This window comes from Aythya marila (assembly GCF_965140915.1).
Source record: "Aythya marila genome assembly, chromosome: 1".
NCBI classification, from domain to species: Eukaryota; Metazoa; Chordata; class Aves; order Anseriformes; family Anatidae; genus Aythya; species Aythya marila.
The window spans coordinates 86,206,344-86,225,500 of record NC_139042.1 but is presented as its reverse complement, the minus strand read 5'-3'; the positions used below and the strand labels follow the sequence as shown (position 1 = coordinate 86,225,500).

At 36.9% G+C, this 19,157-nt stretch overlaps 1 protein-coding gene across 10 annotated transcripts in view; it reads left to right on the top strand.

The window, feature by feature from the left end:
- DMD (dystrophin) overlaps positions 1 to 19,157 on the top strand; it is a 1,245,415-nt gene that overhangs the window by 1,116,086 nt on the left and 110,172 nt on the right. For all 10 annotated transcript variants that reach the window (XM_082770266.1, XM_082770264.1, XM_082770258.1 and 7 more), the window contains one exon: positions 11,870 to 11,930. In XM_082770266.1, the coding sequence (XP_082626392.1) occupies positions 11,870 to 11,930 (61 nt within the window). The remainder of the gene's footprint in view (positions 1 to 11,869; positions 11,931 to 19,157) is intronic.

Here is a 19,157-nt window from a genome sequence, read left to right as displayed (position 1 = left end):
TCTGAATTTCTATTATAGACCATATTAAAACGTCTCTTCCCTTCCCGGGAGCCAAAGATTGCTAAATAAGTTCACATAGTCCAGGGTAAAAGGAAAATGTCTGCCAGTATCAATTCTATTTGCGTATACATCTGTCAATGCCAAGCTATTCTTCACTGTTTGAAGATTCCCTTCTAGGAATAGTGAAATAATATGATAGTGAAAAATGTAAAAGTTCCTGATGATTGTAACACAGAAAGGATTAAAAATAATAATAATAAAATTAATTTGCTTTATCTGTTTGAGATCAGAAATATTCTACGCCAAAAAGGGATAAAATAAGATGTGCAAGAGAAATATTTTGTCTATAGGCTTTGCAGGATTTGATCACTTTAGCAGAGTAGTGAGAAGATCAAAACCATAGTGAGAAAGTTGGTAGAAGGATAGCAGTTAAGTAAACATTTTACAACTCTGCATAAAATATAATTGCCACTAACTTTGCCAGTAACATTCCCACTCCACCTCCACACACTCTCTTTCATCAAGGATGTTTTGAAGTACACTGAAAGACAACTTGAAACACCTTCAAAGCTCCAAGGCAGTGAGTAAAATGAAGCTTCTTAAAGGCCATGTCTTCTCTATTGTACTTCAATTAAGGAAAGTAAACAGTAAAACTTTATTTAAGAGATTATATCAGCAGAACAGAACACAGTCACAGGATAATGGTCTCCTCCATGCAGAGGGACAAGCTACCCAGACATCAGAGATAGATGTTATTGTTATTGTACAGCTACATTCAGAGTGGGGTAGAGGACAAACTTTTCTTCATCTGACAGTGCACTGTAATTTTAATTGGTTAACCGTTTTTCTGCCAGCCAAAGAAAAAGACAGTGAGGAAAAAACAGAGGCAGGGACATGTCAATGGAGTGAATTGCTAACTTAAAAGAGAGTCTATGTTGTGCCATATAAGCACAACAGAGGTGCACAGTAGTTCAACCTTGCATCTAATTTTATCAAATGTTGGGTCTGTGAAGAAAAAAGAGTGATTTCCGTAACTTCTCATACTTTTGCAAAATGTTTTTTAATTAGCTCTGAATCACTGAGAATAATCTATCTACCCAGTATAAGTAAGTGCAAGTCAGATATGCCAGAATGGAATGTATGAGAATTATGGGTGTATGACATGAATGGAACACATAAAGAGATACCTGTTTTTCTTATTTGATGTACAGTTTATTCCTAGGGAAAAATTAATTTCTCACAGAGAAAAAAAATTGTTAAGTGTACATTAACCAAGACTATGTTGCAATATGCAAGAGTGTCCTAACTGTGTTGTGCAACTCACATGACAGTTACTACTTTGCTGATAGCACAGATGAATCAAAGTTTCTCAGTTTTATAGCCACCTCTTTTATAGCCCAACTACCATCAGCAGGGCACTGAGACACTACTTCTGTGCTCTAGCCAGAGTCAACAGGGTGGAAATCATTCTGGTCACTTCTCATCACTTGAGGATCACTTTAGGAAATGGAGGCAGGGGAAAGCATGCTGGCCTTGGAAACAGCCAAATCACCGAGAAAAAAAAAAAATGGGCATATGCTTTCCATGTATTTGTTTGCTTGTCCTCTCTTGCTTGCTGTCTTAGATGTTTGCAAAATATGTGTCCAAATACATATTCTCAGATGTACCTGCAGAAGTTAGGGTTTTGAAGTGATGAAAATATCTATCAAATCTTTCTCAAGTATATATTCAGTCACTGAAAACCACCAGTGATCAGCCTCATGTTTCCTAAGAATCAAATCCCCAAAGTATTGAGTTCCTCAGTATCATGTACTATTCACACTCCCGAGGGAAGTATGCTGTTACATGCTTTTCAGGCACTGTCTCTTCTGTGTCCCCATGCTGATGGAATCAGATCTATTGGAGAGAGCTTTTCAAGAGAGGGATTTCTTGAGACTTTGCCATCTAGCCTTGGCCTTATTTCTGTATCTGTACATTTAGGGATGAACAATCCCAACATACAGATTGTAGACCAGAATGGGGCAGGTCAAATGGAGGTGAATTAACAGCTTGTAAATGATCTTTCAGTGCACTGATGGCAAGCAGAGTCCAAATGGGATCGGTCTAGCTGTGAAAAGATGAAACATGATAATTCTGCTTGCTGGATTTATTTTATATCCTCAGTGCACAAAATGTTTTTATATAAGGAGCTGAGGTACACATAAGACCAATGAAAACTGTAATAAGTATGAAAAATAAGTGATTTATTTTCTATTTCATGTCTAATTTATATCCCAGTGATAATCAGTTCATCCTCTCAAACTCAGCATCAGCTTGCCCTCTACCATAGATAGTTGCACATCCTTAAGTGTGAGTGATGATCTTCAGCTCCCAACTGTGTTTATGTAATAAAAATTATTCTTTTAAAAGGCAAGTGGTGCAGGATCTCATATTTATCATGTCCTTTTCAGGCAAGAAATCAAGTGGTAGTTTCTGTTTCTAAACACTTACAACCTGTTTCAAGAGGTATTTTTATAGCTGTTTCTAAGAGATGGGAAGGGTGGTGTGAGTTAGAGAAATAAGGTGTGAAAAAAAATCTCCTTTGTGAATTTTAATTTAGGGGCGATTTTTCCCAATTGTCCTTTCTTGCAGTTCAACCTTCTCTTTCCACTCTTTCATCTTGTAATTGAGCAGGTGACAGTATTAATCTATACCAGAACATAGGGTAATTCAGACATCTCTTGGTTGTGAGTTAAAGAAGTAATGATAAAAGAGCCAGTGTCCACTTGTGTTTCTCTACCAGGACTTTGGGCTGCCCTCAGTTTTGAAGGACTCTCACCAAAACTGGCCCACACCTCTCTGCAGGCAGGTGGGCCTGCCCCTCTCCAGCCTTCTGCATTTTTTTTTGCTGGGCTCTCTCACCCCAGCCCTTGGTATTCCAATCACTCTGTCATGCTTCCCCAAGATCTTGTCACACTCTGCCAGTCTCCACAGAGTCCCAGCTCCTCTTCCATTTATTCCTAGCCACCTGGCCAAGGACTGAGCCTATCACCATTAGCAGGAATAGTTGTTATAGCTGGTAAATGTATTACATGTGCAAGACATTATATCATGAATTCACAGAGTTTGTTGTTTTTGAAGGTTTTGCTGTTTAATTAGAATGATATAAATCAGGATGTGAAAAAGTAGCAAAAAAATCTCTTTTCTATTAAAGAGAAACTGGTAAATATTTAGCAAAGTCATTTAAATGTCTGTGATTCCTTCATGCATGGTGGTGCTTAATTTGGAAGCTATATACGCTAACCGAGGTGTGAAAAAGGATACCTGCAATCCCACTTTAAGTGCAAATTTTAACATAATGCCAGCTCCAGAGTTTTAATGACTCTTCTGGAATAATTTTACTTTTTTGACTACTCCTTTATTTGTATCTATGATACTGCCTCTCACAGGGAATAGGATTCATTGTCTCTTGTTGGAGAACCCACCTATATTGTCAAAACAGTATTTCTTTTTTTTTGAGATGCAGTAAATGAGAGGTAAGATTGATGTCAGATTGTTTTTAATATCATTTTCTGTGCTAACCAGCCAGCAACCAATTCTGTTGTGTTTTTTGTTGTTTTTTTTTTAATGTAGTAGCTCATTCATGTGAATCATTTGTGAGCACTAAAAAACAGAAGGTATTACATATTTTAAAAGCCTATACAAACCTTGTAATTTACTGTCCAGTGTGAGATCATCTGTTAGCATGTGTAGCATGTCAATGAAGTGATGCCATGAAGCAGTGCTCAGATATAACTGGTAGCTACCTACAAGCTCGACCAGCAGATCCCAGGTTCTGCTTGTCCTTTCCAAGCACTAACCACTCAAAGAACACAGACCTTTGTCACAGCAGAGAAACTGGAAATAAAAGAAACAGAAAGAAATTTAGATTTGCAAGTCTGAAAGGCTTCTTTACATCTAGCTAACATTTTGTGACTTTTATGTCCCAGGCTACAAGCATCTGCCACCTGGATGCACCAGTGCCAGATTTTTGAATCTGAACACCGAAATACCCTGTGCCAGGAACTTGGTTTTAACTAACTATGGCTTTAGGTTTCAGTCTACTGAGCCCCAACAACACTGACGTTAATGTGATATGCAGCAGCCGTAACAACTTTAATTCAGAAACAGAAAGGTTGGGAAAGCGGGAGCCAGCAGTTCACATTACAAGCTAGTGATCAAAGTGCTTGTGTAGCTGCTGTGTTTTGTGGTAGGCAATTTTTGCTGAAAAGTAAAAGATGCAACCATAGGAGTGGGCTATACATGTATAACCTAGGTCTCTGCTTCTCTGGATAAGCTCAGAGTTGTTAGGGTTCAGATCTCTTTTTCCCTTCTTTCTGTTATTTACGCCACTCTCCTGAGAAATCAGAGATGTGGGCCAGAATTCCTTCAAGGTGGGAGAGAAGTCAGGTACTCACCTCCCACTCAGGGTGAGTGCTTAGATTACTATGCAAAACAGAGGGTAGTGAAGCTCTCTCTTGCCCAGGCAGACATGTCTTTAAAAGGGCAAGTCGTGCTCATTAAGACATCAGGCTCTAAACATGACAGGGCTACAGGACTCTTTAGATGCTTTACCCATTCAGATGAGAGATCATTTTTCAGTGCAAACAGCAGTATCTTTCTCTTTTATTTCTCATTGCATGCATTATCTTATATTGTCTTCCAGATAGCACTTTTGACATGCAGACATCAAAGACCATGTCCATTCATCCATGTCTGTGGGATATATGATTTAATATTTTTAGAAATCACAGTTAATGTTTTGAATACAAATATTACCAAGGAATAATAAAAAGATAGAGGATAAGTAGTCTCAAAAGAACCAGGCTAAATCTGAGAATTCCCTGGAAGCACAAAGATTTTATTATGGTATTGTGAGAAACACTCCATAGCCAATAACTTAGGCTCAGGCGAGGATCTCAGTGAAGTAGTAATTTATTCGCGATTGCAATGGCGGGCGCCCCACAAGCAGGAGAGAGCGCATCTACTAGTTCCAAAACACAGTTTATATACCTTTTGATGGCAGGACCCTCCCCTGTTTCCCCACTGAGTGGGTAATCCAGATTCACAATCTATCTGATGCTTCACAAACAATGCATGGCCTTCAGTCGCCGGCCTGTTAAATTTCAAATTTCTTTTGACATTTTTACTGCTTGAAGTGGTAATGTTTCTTCACTTATCTGACTTGACTTGACACTGTGATTTTCACCTAATTGTCCTAAGGAGTCTGATTGCCTGCATTTTACAAGGTCGCCTGCTAAACTTTCTTATCACTGTAAGCATATCTCAGTACCACATTCCCTCCTTCTAAACAATGTAACTCTGCAAAAACAACATTTCTATTCCCACAGTATTTAAATGTGGTCAAGATAGAGGAGACTGACTGCCTTTTTTTTTTTTTCTTTGTTTTGTCTAAATGCAAAGTGACTGCATGTGCTTAGGCTGAGCAATTCAGTATTGGCCATTTCTTATCATTTCCTATGGTATATCTTGGGCTGCCCAGAGTGGTTGTGGAGACATTCAAAACCAGCCTGGATGCATTCCTGTGTGACATGACCTAGGTGTTCCTGCTCTGGCAGGGGGATTGGACTAGATGATCTTTCAAGGTCCCTTCCAATCCCTAACATTCCGTGATTCTGTATCTTGTATTCCTGTAGAGCCAGAACAAAACCATAGAACTCAAAATTTTAAGAAAATAGGTGAGTTACATGGGTATAACAAAAAGTTTATTAAAGGCCTGTCTAAAGTTAGAAAGCAAGACCCAGCAGTTCTTTGTGAAAGATGCTGACCTGCAGTCCTTAGACATAAAGCTTATGTGTGTAAGGGGCAGGAAGTCACCTGGGTCCTCAGTATTTAGACAGTCAAGTACTTGAGGAGTTAACTTTGTTATTGTGAACAATCATCTGCATATTCATTACTAATTAGGGTCTTACACTCCTAATTCCAGTTTTCTGGCAATCCCTGGGAAGAATATCAGCCTAGGTTTTGGGTACTTACATGTAGTAGCCTTGCTGGTACCTTCGTCACTGTACCCAGCTGAAAAAAGTTAAGGAGATAAATTCTTTCCTGCACTCTCATGGGCTCACCTGGTTTCATTGCCTTGATTAAAAACTTTTGATCTTAATGTTATTACCCTTTCAGCAATCCATATAGCCATGTCCTCCCCTACAGGTGTGCAACTTGCAATTTATCCACTCAGAACTGAGATCTCCTTTAGACTAAAATTAAACCACAAACCTACTTCCATCAGACCTTGTTCTGTTACAGTTCTGAAACTTTTTTAAAAAGAACAAAATAAGGTGTCCTTAAAGAAGGGGAAAAAAAAAAAACACACCAACACCTTTATATATTCTATATGAGACATGGGTATTTAGCAGATTTATTTTTGCATTCATCTTACTCCATTTGCAGAAAACTCATTACCAATTTGATGAGGTCAATTTATGACCTCATTTGATGAACAAGTTTTAGAGATTTTAGTTTTAACAACATAAAAGTGCGACAGACACCATTAACAATATGAAGTATCTGTATGAATATGTGGATTGATGCAGACTATATCACTTGGCGGTATTTCATGCAGAATCTTTTATTACGTAGATTCTTTATCAAGTAGATGCTTGTATTTTTGCCATTTTATAGTAGTGTGACATTTAAGAAAAATAACTATTAGGTGGATTTTACATTTTGTGCCACTAGTGGCGTTTTGAAACTTCTGGGAACACTGTTCATGATTTAAAGTATGCATTATTTAGGTCATATCATATAATGTTGACCCTAGGTTGCAGGTAAGAAATCTTAAGTTGTCCATAAGGATTCCAGCAGGAAACGCAGAATGGCAAGTCCTCTTTTATAATTCTTGTAAAAGGAGTTAATACTGTTCCTGACCACATGCTGAGTGCTTTCACGACTGATAATTCCTTCTTCAAATTGATTAGAGGTGTTCTAAAGATGGTATATTCCTTAAAAGCCTGCATGTATGTTGCAGCAATAGACAGTACTTCTAGATCTGCAGGGAAAGAGGGTATGTTTGCTTGTATTTCAGAATTGCAGATTCCAAACTGAGAAGTAGTTCCCTGTCTCTGAAATGCCTGAGAATCATCCACATGTGCAGCGTGCCAAGCTAGGACTTGAAGCAGAATAGACTTCATGCTGTGTAGTTCTTAGGAAAGGAGGGATCATTTAGAAATCATTTTGATTGATGTCTCTGCCTTGTAGCTTCTAAATTGCTTAGTCACTATACTCTGATTTCAGTTTCTCGGCTACATGGTGCAACAGCAGACTTCATTGCTACACAACACAATCTGTTCTTCAGTCTCACTTGGTACAATAATAAATGCACATAATTTAGAAATCAATTCTCTATAAATCTGGAAAAAGTCGTATTTTACAGATGTATACCGACATTTGTTGTAAAGGATCTTGAAGAACTCACAAAAATTATGCAAACCCTTCTATTGTGCCACTGTCACACAGGAATACCAATTGGAGATGGCATCCTGCCAGCAAATATCATGAACTGATTATGGGAAAACATTGATTTAGCATATTCTCTCAGGAAGAGAAGCAGAAGCGCTTTTAAGTCTGTGGAGCACAATAGTTTATCATCTATAATGGTCTCATTTGAAAATAATTGGTAATACTTGATGCATCTTCTTTAAAAGGATAAGATACCTGATTCTTAGGAAGTCAGAGGCTTCCCAGACCCAGAGACCATCTCATTATTTTGTTGTTCCTGCCTCCCTTTATCTGAAGTCACCAATTCCGTACCTTGCCGCAGTGAAAATAATTGGTATGAAAATACATTTTATGTGAAGAATTAAATAAATTTCTAGCCCTTTGTTTGCATGAAGATAATAATGATGATAATCCCAAGTAGGACAATAGCAGTCACGCAGGTAGAGCTCCTAGGCTGAAGCAGCATTATTAAAATATGAACATAATTAAGCACTTTGCTGTGCTACAACTGCAGTGGCCACCAAGCAGGTAGTACAGGTCTTGATTGTGAACAAATAGATGTGGTCCGCTTTAACTATCATGGAGATGAATGGCAGATATAATAAATACAATAAATTTATAAGAAAAAATAATTGATATACATAACAGTGCATGGAATATGGGTACTAGGTGGTTTGACTTTACAATTCCTATCCTGAAACTGTTGGCCAGTGCTCCCCAAGTGTTAACTAAGACTCAAAAGATTTTCTCTGTATTTAAATCTGAAAATGTAAACTTGTGATATTGGAAGGTGACGAGAGGTGTGTGCTGACTTTTTAAATAAGGATCACTGAGAGTAATTTTTAACTGGATATACTAAATTAAGTCTTTGAATAGCTGAAGGAATAGTTTACTATTAGCAAACATACATGTATTTTTCACTATATTTGCAGTGCTAAAGTGAAATATTTATCAGATTAATTTCATAATATCAACTCCAGATAAAACTATGCTATCATACTAGTTAATATTTCATTCATATCCCTGCATAGATTAAAACACTGCTGAAGTCCATAGAGCCATTATGCTACGGTATCATTATACATTCTGAAAACAAATAAGGATGTAGGCTTACCACCAAGATCCATGTTTACTTAAGTTGAACAATAGCCAAAGCAAGTCTTAGAAATTAGCACACCAACAGAAAAAATTAAACTCTCAAATTTAAGTAACCATTAAAGTGCGTAGCAATAAAAATAAAGAGTACAGAAATTTAAATTCACTCTCAAAATGCCTTGTATTTTGTTGTAGTATTTAATTGCAGTAGACAGCATTGCAAGTAGCTGGGTGTATGATAATAGATTCTTAGACTGTGCAAGTTAGAACAATAAAACACATTTGAATTACACTTGGCAATAAGGAAATGTCTGTTTCTTGAGTGTAGCGGCACACTGGGATATTACAGTGTCATACAGAAAAGCATTTGCTAAGTGTATTTAGCTGGACAACTGAAATGGCCTTACCAAGGAATTAAAGATACATGTCCATTACCTGCACTAGCTTTGTAATAGATAGTAAACCCATACTGGTAACCAGAGAAACAGCTGCTCTCAGCTTCTGGGCTTCTGCCAAAAATGAAATGATTATTGTCTTAGCATAGCTGTAAAAAGTACCACGTATTTTGTCAACTCAAATTTAGGAAAGACTAGAATCATCCAGGAAAGTAAAAGTGTATTATAGACAGCTTCACAGCAATCTCTTGAAGTAACACTAAATCCAATTATGCAGAACATCAGAGAATTGTTTGTTATTCCTAAAGCTCTTAGTTCTCATGAAAGCAAAGTATTTGTTCCTATTTTAATGTATTGAGAACATTATTTTATATAAGATTATGTGATAATAAGTCATGACTGCAAAACTCTTATGCAGATTGATTCAGCAACAACAGAAAAACTGCACCTTCCAAAAATAAGTGATGATCTGTCCTGTAGGTATTTAACTGAAAACAAATCTTAGAGTGGCAGAACTGTAGCTTGGTGGTGTTCCCACTAGGAATATTAATGACTGTTTTGGAGAGAGATAAGGAAGAAGGTCAATTTTTAGTAAATACTGAAGGGTATTTTATTTTCAAAAATTATAACTTAGTATAATCCTATTCAACTTAGTCCTCGGATAACACAATCCCATGGGGTCAGAAACTTTATAATTGCAATGGAGTAGGCCTTTTAAAGATATTTGATGTGCCGCATATTAACTCACAGTGTCATATTAATGAATAAAAGCATACAAAGAAATCACCAAGGCATTGATAATGTAAAATTAAACTGTAACTTGTGTGTAACTCCTTGCCTTTGGTTTCCTACCCCCTTCTAGATGGTGGAGAATATCAGATCAGTCACCAAAACTACACTTAACAGCAGTTTATGTTCTCACCAGTAGACGGAATAAATAAGAATTATGGTTAAGAATTGCATATGAAGCATAATGTAAAACTGGGGTTAAAAGGAGGGGATGTTTCCTTTTTTTAATGTAGTTAACATCAATACATAGCATCATATTCCATTTTTTATACTTTTTGCAGTCATATATAGATTATGTAACAGATTGCATCTTTCCATCATTTGAGGCTATACGAAACTGAGAAGTTGTGAGCATCTTGCAGTTAGTGCTCACCAAAAGAGCTGCTGCTCGATGAGTGGCAAGCTGCACCTTCACAGCTGTTCAGCTCTGCAGTGTACAGACATGAAACGAGACATCAGTCCCTGTCCCAAGAAGGAATATTTCATCATCTATAACTGATATATCTGAATATTTGTGTTTGAAAATAGAGTTATGTGATTTTTTTATGTGTGGGTTATGACACACACTTCAACAGCATCATCATGCGCTTCTTCCATGGGAGCTACCATTATAATTCATTCTGCATTTCTGGTGCACTTCATGAATTTTCTGTTTTCGTGGTTCATACCTTTGAAATTAAATTTTTCCTTTCTTTCTTAAGAAGCACAGAATGATGTAAGTGTAAGTAATGGGAAAGCAGTACACAGCTTAGTTACAGGCATTTAGGTGGGGGTTAAAGGCAGTGACAACAGGACCATCAAAGTGGTAAGCTTTTCATAGGCCACCAGTAATCTCAGCCATGGTCATCAAGTCCTCTTACCCACATTCTAGTCTGTGAGCAGGGGACAGGGTGTTTCATTCCGCAAATTCACTCATGTGAATCTGGTTAACAGTTTTGGTACAAATTATATGAAATGTGGATATTGGTTGCTCATATTTGTATGGATTTGTTAAAGTATTTGTTAAAGTACCTGAAGCATTATTGAAAGATTTATTTCAAATGAGAGACAGAGAAGACTGAGACAAATGATCAAGCAGCTGATCCCTAGTTGTGTCTTGGAGACAATTATTTTTCCTTGTGAACAGCAGGGGTCACTAAAAAGAAGGATTACATTGGGGAAGCAAACAGACGGTTTTTTTTCCAGCTAGATTACTTTTCATATAAAGAAATCACAATATTAGAAAAGAAAATTTTCGGTACAACTGTTTTTACAGATAGAAAACTCATAATTACTCATACTCAAACAAACAAACACAGAAACTAGTTTATGACTGCATCCTAAGCTATGTCTCTGCCTATAATAAAAACACATTATTTAAAATTGTTTAGCTACAACGAATTTTATATACAACTTTGTTACAGAAGATTTTCACTACATTCTAAGTTGCTGTAGAGATTTAACACTGATAGCCAAGAGTGAGTGATGTCATTTCTTCACTGGTTCATGTGATCAAAGTGTTACTTTCTCCATTATTTGCTGTTATTGGAAGTCAGTGAAGCACAGTTAGTAATGAGGAGAAATAAAAATTAAATTGTTCTGTATTTAGAACAAGTCAACAAGAGAATAAGCAAAATACTGAGATGGTATGTCAGTTGTACTTCACTCAGCATAAAGCATAAACCAGTGTAATCTTGTTCCTAGACGGATGGAAGGGACTAATCACATGAGAAAGAAATTGAAGTAAAACCAGCCAAACATATTAGCAGGAGGAATCCTATAAAAGAGGTTGAACTGAACCACAGAGATAGGTTGTGTGCTCTGCTTCATATTTGTTCTTGATGTTTAGTAGCCAAGGAGTTTTTTGTATTTATCTTTGCAGCTGAATGAGTTCAATTTCTCTCAGATTAGGCCAGAAATTTCAGAACAGCAGGTTAATCCTTCCTGCCTTCATGGGCAACTGAGCAAACAGACCAATATCAGCGTGGCCAAGTGTAAAATTGTAATTCTAGCGATTAATGTTGTCTTTCCTGTTTGCTTTGAACTTGACCTCCATGTTTTTCTTCTAGGTATGTTTGTATGTATGAATGTATGCGTGCAGTTATTTATTTATTTGTTTGTTTGTTTGTTGACAGCTTCTGTCCAAGGCCCCTGGGAGAGGGCAATCTCACCAAACAAAGTGCCGTATTATATCAAGTGAGTATAAAAAGCAATTCATTCTAGCTATTTGCATTTGTAATTTAAGAGGGTAGTTGGATTTTTTTTTTAGATTATCCTGAACTGCTCCTGTATTCTCTAAATGTGAAGAAAAAGGGAGTTAAATGTGCATTAAATTTCACGGAAGTATGCTAGTTCTTTAAAAACATCCTAGGATGCACTGATTTGTATGTTGCTTGGTTTTATGCCACAATAATTTACCTGTAAACTAAGTAAAGCTTTCAGGTATCCAGATTACATTTGAATTTGTTCCACTGCATAGTGAAGAGTATGTATGTCAGGTCTTCCCAAAACAAACAAACAAGGAAAACAAATTCAGAATTGCAGTTGTGAATATGACGCACTATTTTTTTAACATAGCAATGCAAATATGTAATGAATTCCTTTAGGGAGAGTGTTTGGTAAAATCTGTTGCTGAGGAACGACAAGGAACAAATTAGTCTCTATAGATTGTTCTTTTTGAGGTTAGTTCCCTCATTAAGCCAGTTTGTTTTAAGAGGTATGTGTGCAAAAGAAATGAGAGAAAACTTAGAAAAGAAAAAAAACAAAAACAAAAACAAAAACAAAAACAAAAACAAAAAACACACACACACCTAATTCCAGTGCCCTAAACAGGCCCACTCTGCAGCAAGTAAGAAAGAAGTGTTAGTACATTTTTCCTTCTCTGCTGAGTTTCTCATTATTTGCAATACATGCCTTAAACCATTTATATGTAACTTCTAGAGGAAACAGGTGATGCAGTATCTGCAGTAAAGACTGTAGTGTATGTAACTGAAACACAGGTGTTGTTTAATAGGTATATTCACATGCTACCTCCTTATCTTCCCAGTATACTTAGAAAATTCAACCAGTGTCCCTCAAGCCAGCTGGCTGCATCTGCACTTCAGATGCAATTTTCATGACAAACTGAATTGCTACAGTAGCTTCAGAACAAACCTTAAAGTTAGGTGTGAAGAAGTCTGTAGTGCAAAACAGTGGCACGCTTATACCTGGTCTAAGTTGGTTTGCTATTACCTTGTAATTTGTGTTTGGAAATGTATTTTTCTGATGCATTTGGCTATGGATAATGAATAGTTGAAACAAGCTGGAAAGCTCTATCAAGGAGAAAGGGAGAGTGTAATCTGTGGGGGAAAAATCCTGGAAATCCTTCGGCACATAGGAGTCAGTTTATTGACGGAAAATATTCTTCTTTTTTTTTTTTTTTTGTCTCTTTCCCATGGCATCATTTGCCATTATGGTGAGAGACACCTTGTCAATTCTTAGTGTAGTCACACGATGCATTTCATGCTGTGCTTCGCACCTCTTTATGTGCTGTTTGCATCCAGCAACCATAGGTAACTGTTGACTCTTCATGCTAAAATGATAGGTAGTGATCTTATGGATTCTTTAGTGGTTTTTGGTGTCAACTTTCCAATCCATCTTCTGTTCCAGGCCATCTACAATTTCAAAGGAAGATAATTTGTTTTATTTTGTTCATTTTAGAAAATATCTTAATAGCTAAAAAGAGTTGTAGTAGTATTATATTAATTAAAGTTTAAATTTGGCTACAACTTTTATAGAAAACCTTGCTTTCCTTGAGATATAAAACAAATTGGTCAGGTTTTAATGAATCTTAGTGAGTTGTTACATCTGTTCCCTTCTCCAGCTGTCCTCAGTCATTTTTCTTTTCATTCATTTTCATCACTCGTATTTCATACTTGCGCACAACTAAATTGCCTGTTTTCTGTACCATTTTGGCTTTTAAACTTTCACATTCTTTCTTTATTCTTTGAAATATTACTTCTGTATCAATCATTAATTCTGTAAAAGAGCTTCCGTGAAGACTGAGCAGCTATAGATAGCATTCTCCTAATGTTTGTATAATTTTCTGTCTGTCATCAGTGTAGAATAATGGTGCTACACGTTTTATTGTTTTTCATTTTATCTGGTTTTCCCTTGATGCTTAACTGTTTTATCTCATCATTTTCACATTTGCAATGACACAGCCTGTGGTAAGCTAGGCAGTACTTAATGTTAAATCCTCAGCAGCGATGTTTGCTAGGTATCTTCAAGCCTTTTGATTTTGCTGGTTAAAATTTCATTTTTATGCAGTTGATTGATCTGTAGCAAATAGTTGCCTCTAAAGCTATTATTTCAGTAATTCTTTCTTGAGATTATTCACGCTGGTATTTTTTGTTTTCAAATTGTATTGGTGTGGGCATCATTGCTGCTGCAAATATAATTATCAACAATGCACAGCCTGTTTCAGCTATTCTGAGTGTCTGCCATTTTATGGTCTCTTGGCCTACTGTCAGCCTCATGAAAATTGCAGTACAGTGGCCTTGCACCAGCTGCCACTTTTTTCCACCTTTTACTCCTTTTTCCACTGTTTGCTCCTTATGGGGAGCTCCTTATGACAAGCCAGGCCAACAGTTCAGCCTCACCTCTCTCTTCTCTCTTCCCCAGTGACCTGGGGAAAAAACACAAATCATATTTTTGTGTTCCAGGACAGCAGAAGTATCTTGGCTTCCAAAGTAACAAGTGGACATCCTTGTCTGGGTACCAAACACTTGCCCAGCACATTATCTGCTACAGAGGGAGAAAAAACCTCCCTTTTTCTTGTGAATTAAAACCTGTAAAATTGTTCTAAACTACATTTTATCAGATACTTTTCTTTATGTTATTTTTTTCCTCAATATATTCCTTGTGTCTAGTACAGCATGTAAAGGTTTTATTAGCTTAAAAAAAGGAGAAGAAGATTAAAAAAAAAAAAAAGTTTTAAGTTTAATCAGTCCTATTCTTTGAGGTCTTGATCTTACCCATATTGGAGAGCAATCTGGAAAATGGGAAGGCAGAAGTAGGCAGAGACATGTCTGTACTCTTTAACAGTGTTTTAGTTATTCATTAAAATTTCAAAATTTAAGCTTTTAGGAGACAAAACAGGCAATTACTGTTCATCAGAAATCTGAAAAGTAAATGAAAAAAATGCACAGCACAAAGACTTCTGCATACGTTACCAAAAGAAAAAAAAAGTCTTAAATTCTTAAAAAAAAAAAAAAAAAAAAAAAGCAGGGGGGCAGATAATAAAGGTAGAAAGACTGCAGATTTTAATGTCATAATTTGAGATAAATCACATCTTAGTAGAGCTAACCTTGTGATCCAGGTATGCATGTGCAGACACATGCACGTTCTTATCTTCCAGTCAAACATAGAGGAGCGGCTTGAAAGCAGTGCCAGATAGCAAAAATGCCAAGTCTGTACTGTGCAACACCAGAAGTAGTGTTTGATCATGCTACACAGCCCAGTTCCTCTCCCGTGACCATCCTCACGGAACACGAGGGGATGCTAAGCAGCTATTCTCTGAGTCCTGTTTGCATCTGTCTTGTGTACGGCTTACACTCTGCTCAGCAAATAACACGGCTGCCACACAGCCTCAGGAGACCTCTGTTGCCTTGCAGTAGGGAGGAGGAGTTGGACTGAAGTCTTCAACATACTTTCTCTCACCCCAAAATTCAGTAGTCCTGCCATTGTGATCTGTGGAAATGTAGTGGTTGTTGACCTCTTTGTTTGCACTAATCTTTGACATTATTCTTCCTATGTATAACTGACTTCCAGTTAATAGTGTCTGTCTGCTCAGCCTCTTGCTGTGCCCATTCTTTTGAAGGATTTAAAATGCTTCTGCAAAAATACAGTAGTCTTTCATCTCAGTACTTTGTACAAAAGAAGCCTTCCAAGTTATTTCCCAGCCAAGCTTATTTTCTTACACAGATTATAGCAGTTCACTGAACTTTGTCCTGCTGAGGACAAAGCTGGATTCTCAGGAGCACAGATTTGACTCCTTGAGAAGATCCATGTTAGACTATCCATATAAATTAGCTATGCAGAGAGATAACTCTGAGGCCAACACATCTGCACTTTCTTACCCTATTCCATGTTATAGTTTCCTGTGAGAGTATTTTACTTACATTAACTATATCAGCTCGTGACATACATTTTTGTTAGATTCTGCAGTTTTTCCATACTCCACACTGGAGCTGGCCAATTCTATAAACACACTTCTTTGTTGTCTTTCTTTTTTAATCTCCCTTTTAATTGTTGTTTAACCATGCAGAATTTCAACACAGAGAAAAGCTAAGAGCCTATAATTTTCATTGTAAAAGCAAACAGATTAAAGTCACGGTTATTTTACTTTTTTTTTTTTTTTTTCCAACTTAGAGACAGGATAAGTGAATCTATCTGAATTAAATTCTGCTAAGATAAAATAAGGCAAAGAGTTGCTGTTCTGGTAAAATCACTTGGGTTAATTGTTTCTTCTGCAGAGCATAGATAAGTATGAGACGCAAAAGCAAGTAGGAAATATCTGTCAGACAGAACAGAGAGAGACATAGAGAACCATAAATAAATAATATATTTTTGTGTCGTGTACTGAGTGAAACTGTGAGTGAGCTTTGCAAGCCGTGCATTTGGCTAAAAGTTAACCTGTGTAGCAAATACCAAAAATACCATATTCCTACTTCTTAAAAACACAACTACTCTGATCTTTTTCTGTCTTTCAGTTCTGAAGTCTCCACTCTTAAATTGTAGTTTTTGTGATGGAAAGGAAAAGTCTAATACTTTTCACTCTGCCTTGAGATTAGCATGCCACCTAGTATAAAAAACTCAGTGAAATATCTGGTATTTCCTAGAGGTTTGTCCAAGTGCAGAGTCCTTCTTTATTAACTGCAGGACTGCGAAGCCTCAGCTCCAAAACTTGCCTCAAAGACTGAAGCTCAGGGTTTGAGTGTGTGCAGGATCTCATGCCTGGAGCCACCTCCAAGCAGATGGGGAGGCTCCCAGCAGTCGCACAGCCTCCGGCTGAGCCAAGGCATCCCAGGCTGCTGCTTGTGGCCATCCACCAGCTGACTGAATGGGGTTCCATTTCTTTTGAAACAAATGACAAGCGCTCAGAAGCTCTTTTATCTAGCTGTCAACTCCAGTTCAGGGCAGTATTGGATAGAAAACAAGCACTTCCCCCCCAGCAGAGTTGTTTGTAAGGTGGGGTGTGTTATGGGGAGCAGCGAGGAGCAACCTGGTACACTTGAACAGCACTTAGGAACTGTGATCCCTTTGGTGTTACAGTGCTTGTGCTGAAGTGGATAGTAAAGTGCTTACAATTTGTCATCAGATGCATTCAGTACGAATTTTCATGAGAGTTTATAGTGTTGAGCATTACAGAGAAGAATAAATCAGGGTTAATTTTTGTGCAGGTTAAATCTTAAAATGTCTTATGTAGGTAATGTTGTTACTCTTTGGGCATGGATTGGAGTTTTCTGGCTTGTTTGCTCAGTTTAGGAATGTGCTGGATAAGAGAAATTTGGATTGAATCTGGCTTTTCTACTTTCTTAATTAAAAGGAAAGCATCAGGATTTAAAATCCATTACATGCAGCTACTCATTGCTTTCCAGCTCTGGGGCTAAGACAGCAATAAATGAACTATTTTTATAGGCAGTGAGATGAAAAATAAACTTTTGTTACTGTACAAGGAGTTCATATCTTTATAGAGTAATAGAATATAATTACATAATATTAAATGTGTTGTAGCTGAAAATGTTGCGTTTGTTGTAATCTGAATGTGATTTTTGCTTGAATTTTAGTTTTTACTTCATTTTTCTTCACTCCATTTTACTTCAGTTATTAAATGTAGCTTGACTGTGCTACCCATCATCAAGAATAAAAAATTAACATAGCCCATATAATTTTGACAAAGTTGAATGACATATATACAATATGGGCTTATTTTATACAGTATGTGCCAGATCTTCCATAAAAGTAGATTTTACAGCTACTGCTGATAGCTGAAATTTATTGTCATATACTTCAAGCCCATGTTTTAAACATTGTGTGCTTAATGAGCAGAATTCAAAAATAGGAATTATGTTTGATTTCCCCTGGAATGCTTTGAACTTTAAAAGATTAGACATATTAAGGGAAAAAATGGAAAGATTTGCCTGTCAGACTTTTTTTTTAAAGATCAATTACATACTTAATTTAGATGACAGACAAAGAGAAGACAGCTTCTGACAACTGTCCAGAAAATCTTCAAGGAAATGGAGAACAATATCTCATATTTTTTACATATTCTTGTTATACCAAGAAATCTCATAAGTCCTTTGTTTCCTCAGAAGACTGACATTTTCTCCAAAGTAGCACTTGCCATATCAGTTGTCTGTACTGCCCTCGGTTCAGTGTCTCTTCTGAAGCAGCTAGCTCCACATATAAACAGACAGTATTGCCCCTTTCCACATGAGAAAAATAGCATCCATATAATAAGAGAGTCAACAGTAAGTTGATTCCTCTTTACCTTCTGTGCCTTTTGTCTTCATCTTCTCATCAGTCGAACGTAAGGCAGGACTGTAATTAACATTTTTGCATTTTAAGATATGCTTCAATACTGATGAAAAAAGGTAGTGAATATAAATATAATGGATATCATGCATCACCAGCTGTATTTGCTATGGACTCACAGGCTTTGGCAGACTGTTCAGTGCTCTAGTGTTGGCATCCAGGGCAATGCAACAGTCAAGCAAAAACCAAGTGCAATATTCAGAGATACCAGCTGGGCTGCTTCTGTTTCTCCTGTGGCCTGTCAGGAAGAGGTCAGATTTTTTCCTGGTTTGACTTCTTTTTCAAAATGAACTCAATGAAGCTGCTGAATCTCTCTTGTGTTTGTTCCTTCTCTGGCCTTCTGAGTTGCCAGTTCTGTACGCTGCAATAAGCTCCTATTTTTCAGAATATTCCCTCTCTGTCTTGACACATTTCTTGTCCTGAGTGACCTGTTTAGTCTTTATTTATTGAACCAGGACAGTGGATTATGTGAACCAGTTTTCTCCTCCCTTTCAATGATTTTGTGTGCGTGTGAGTATGTTTGTGTATGTGTGAGATGATAGCTGCAATGAGTTCTGTGCTGCACATCAGTTTTGTGATATCCTTATCTTTAGGTCATCAGTCACGAGAACTAATTTTTGTATGTATTATACTTAGGGGTTAGAGATCCTAAGGGAAAATATAAAATATATTAACTGGGAACTGTATAGTTGTCAGTAGGATTGGATTTAGACTTCAGTAAAGATTCTAACCAATAGATTAGGAATGATCAAATCATCAATATTCATTTGCTTACTTCTCATTTTCTGATTAAAAAGTTGAACTTTATGAGATAAATTACAATTTCAAATATGATCTATAGGC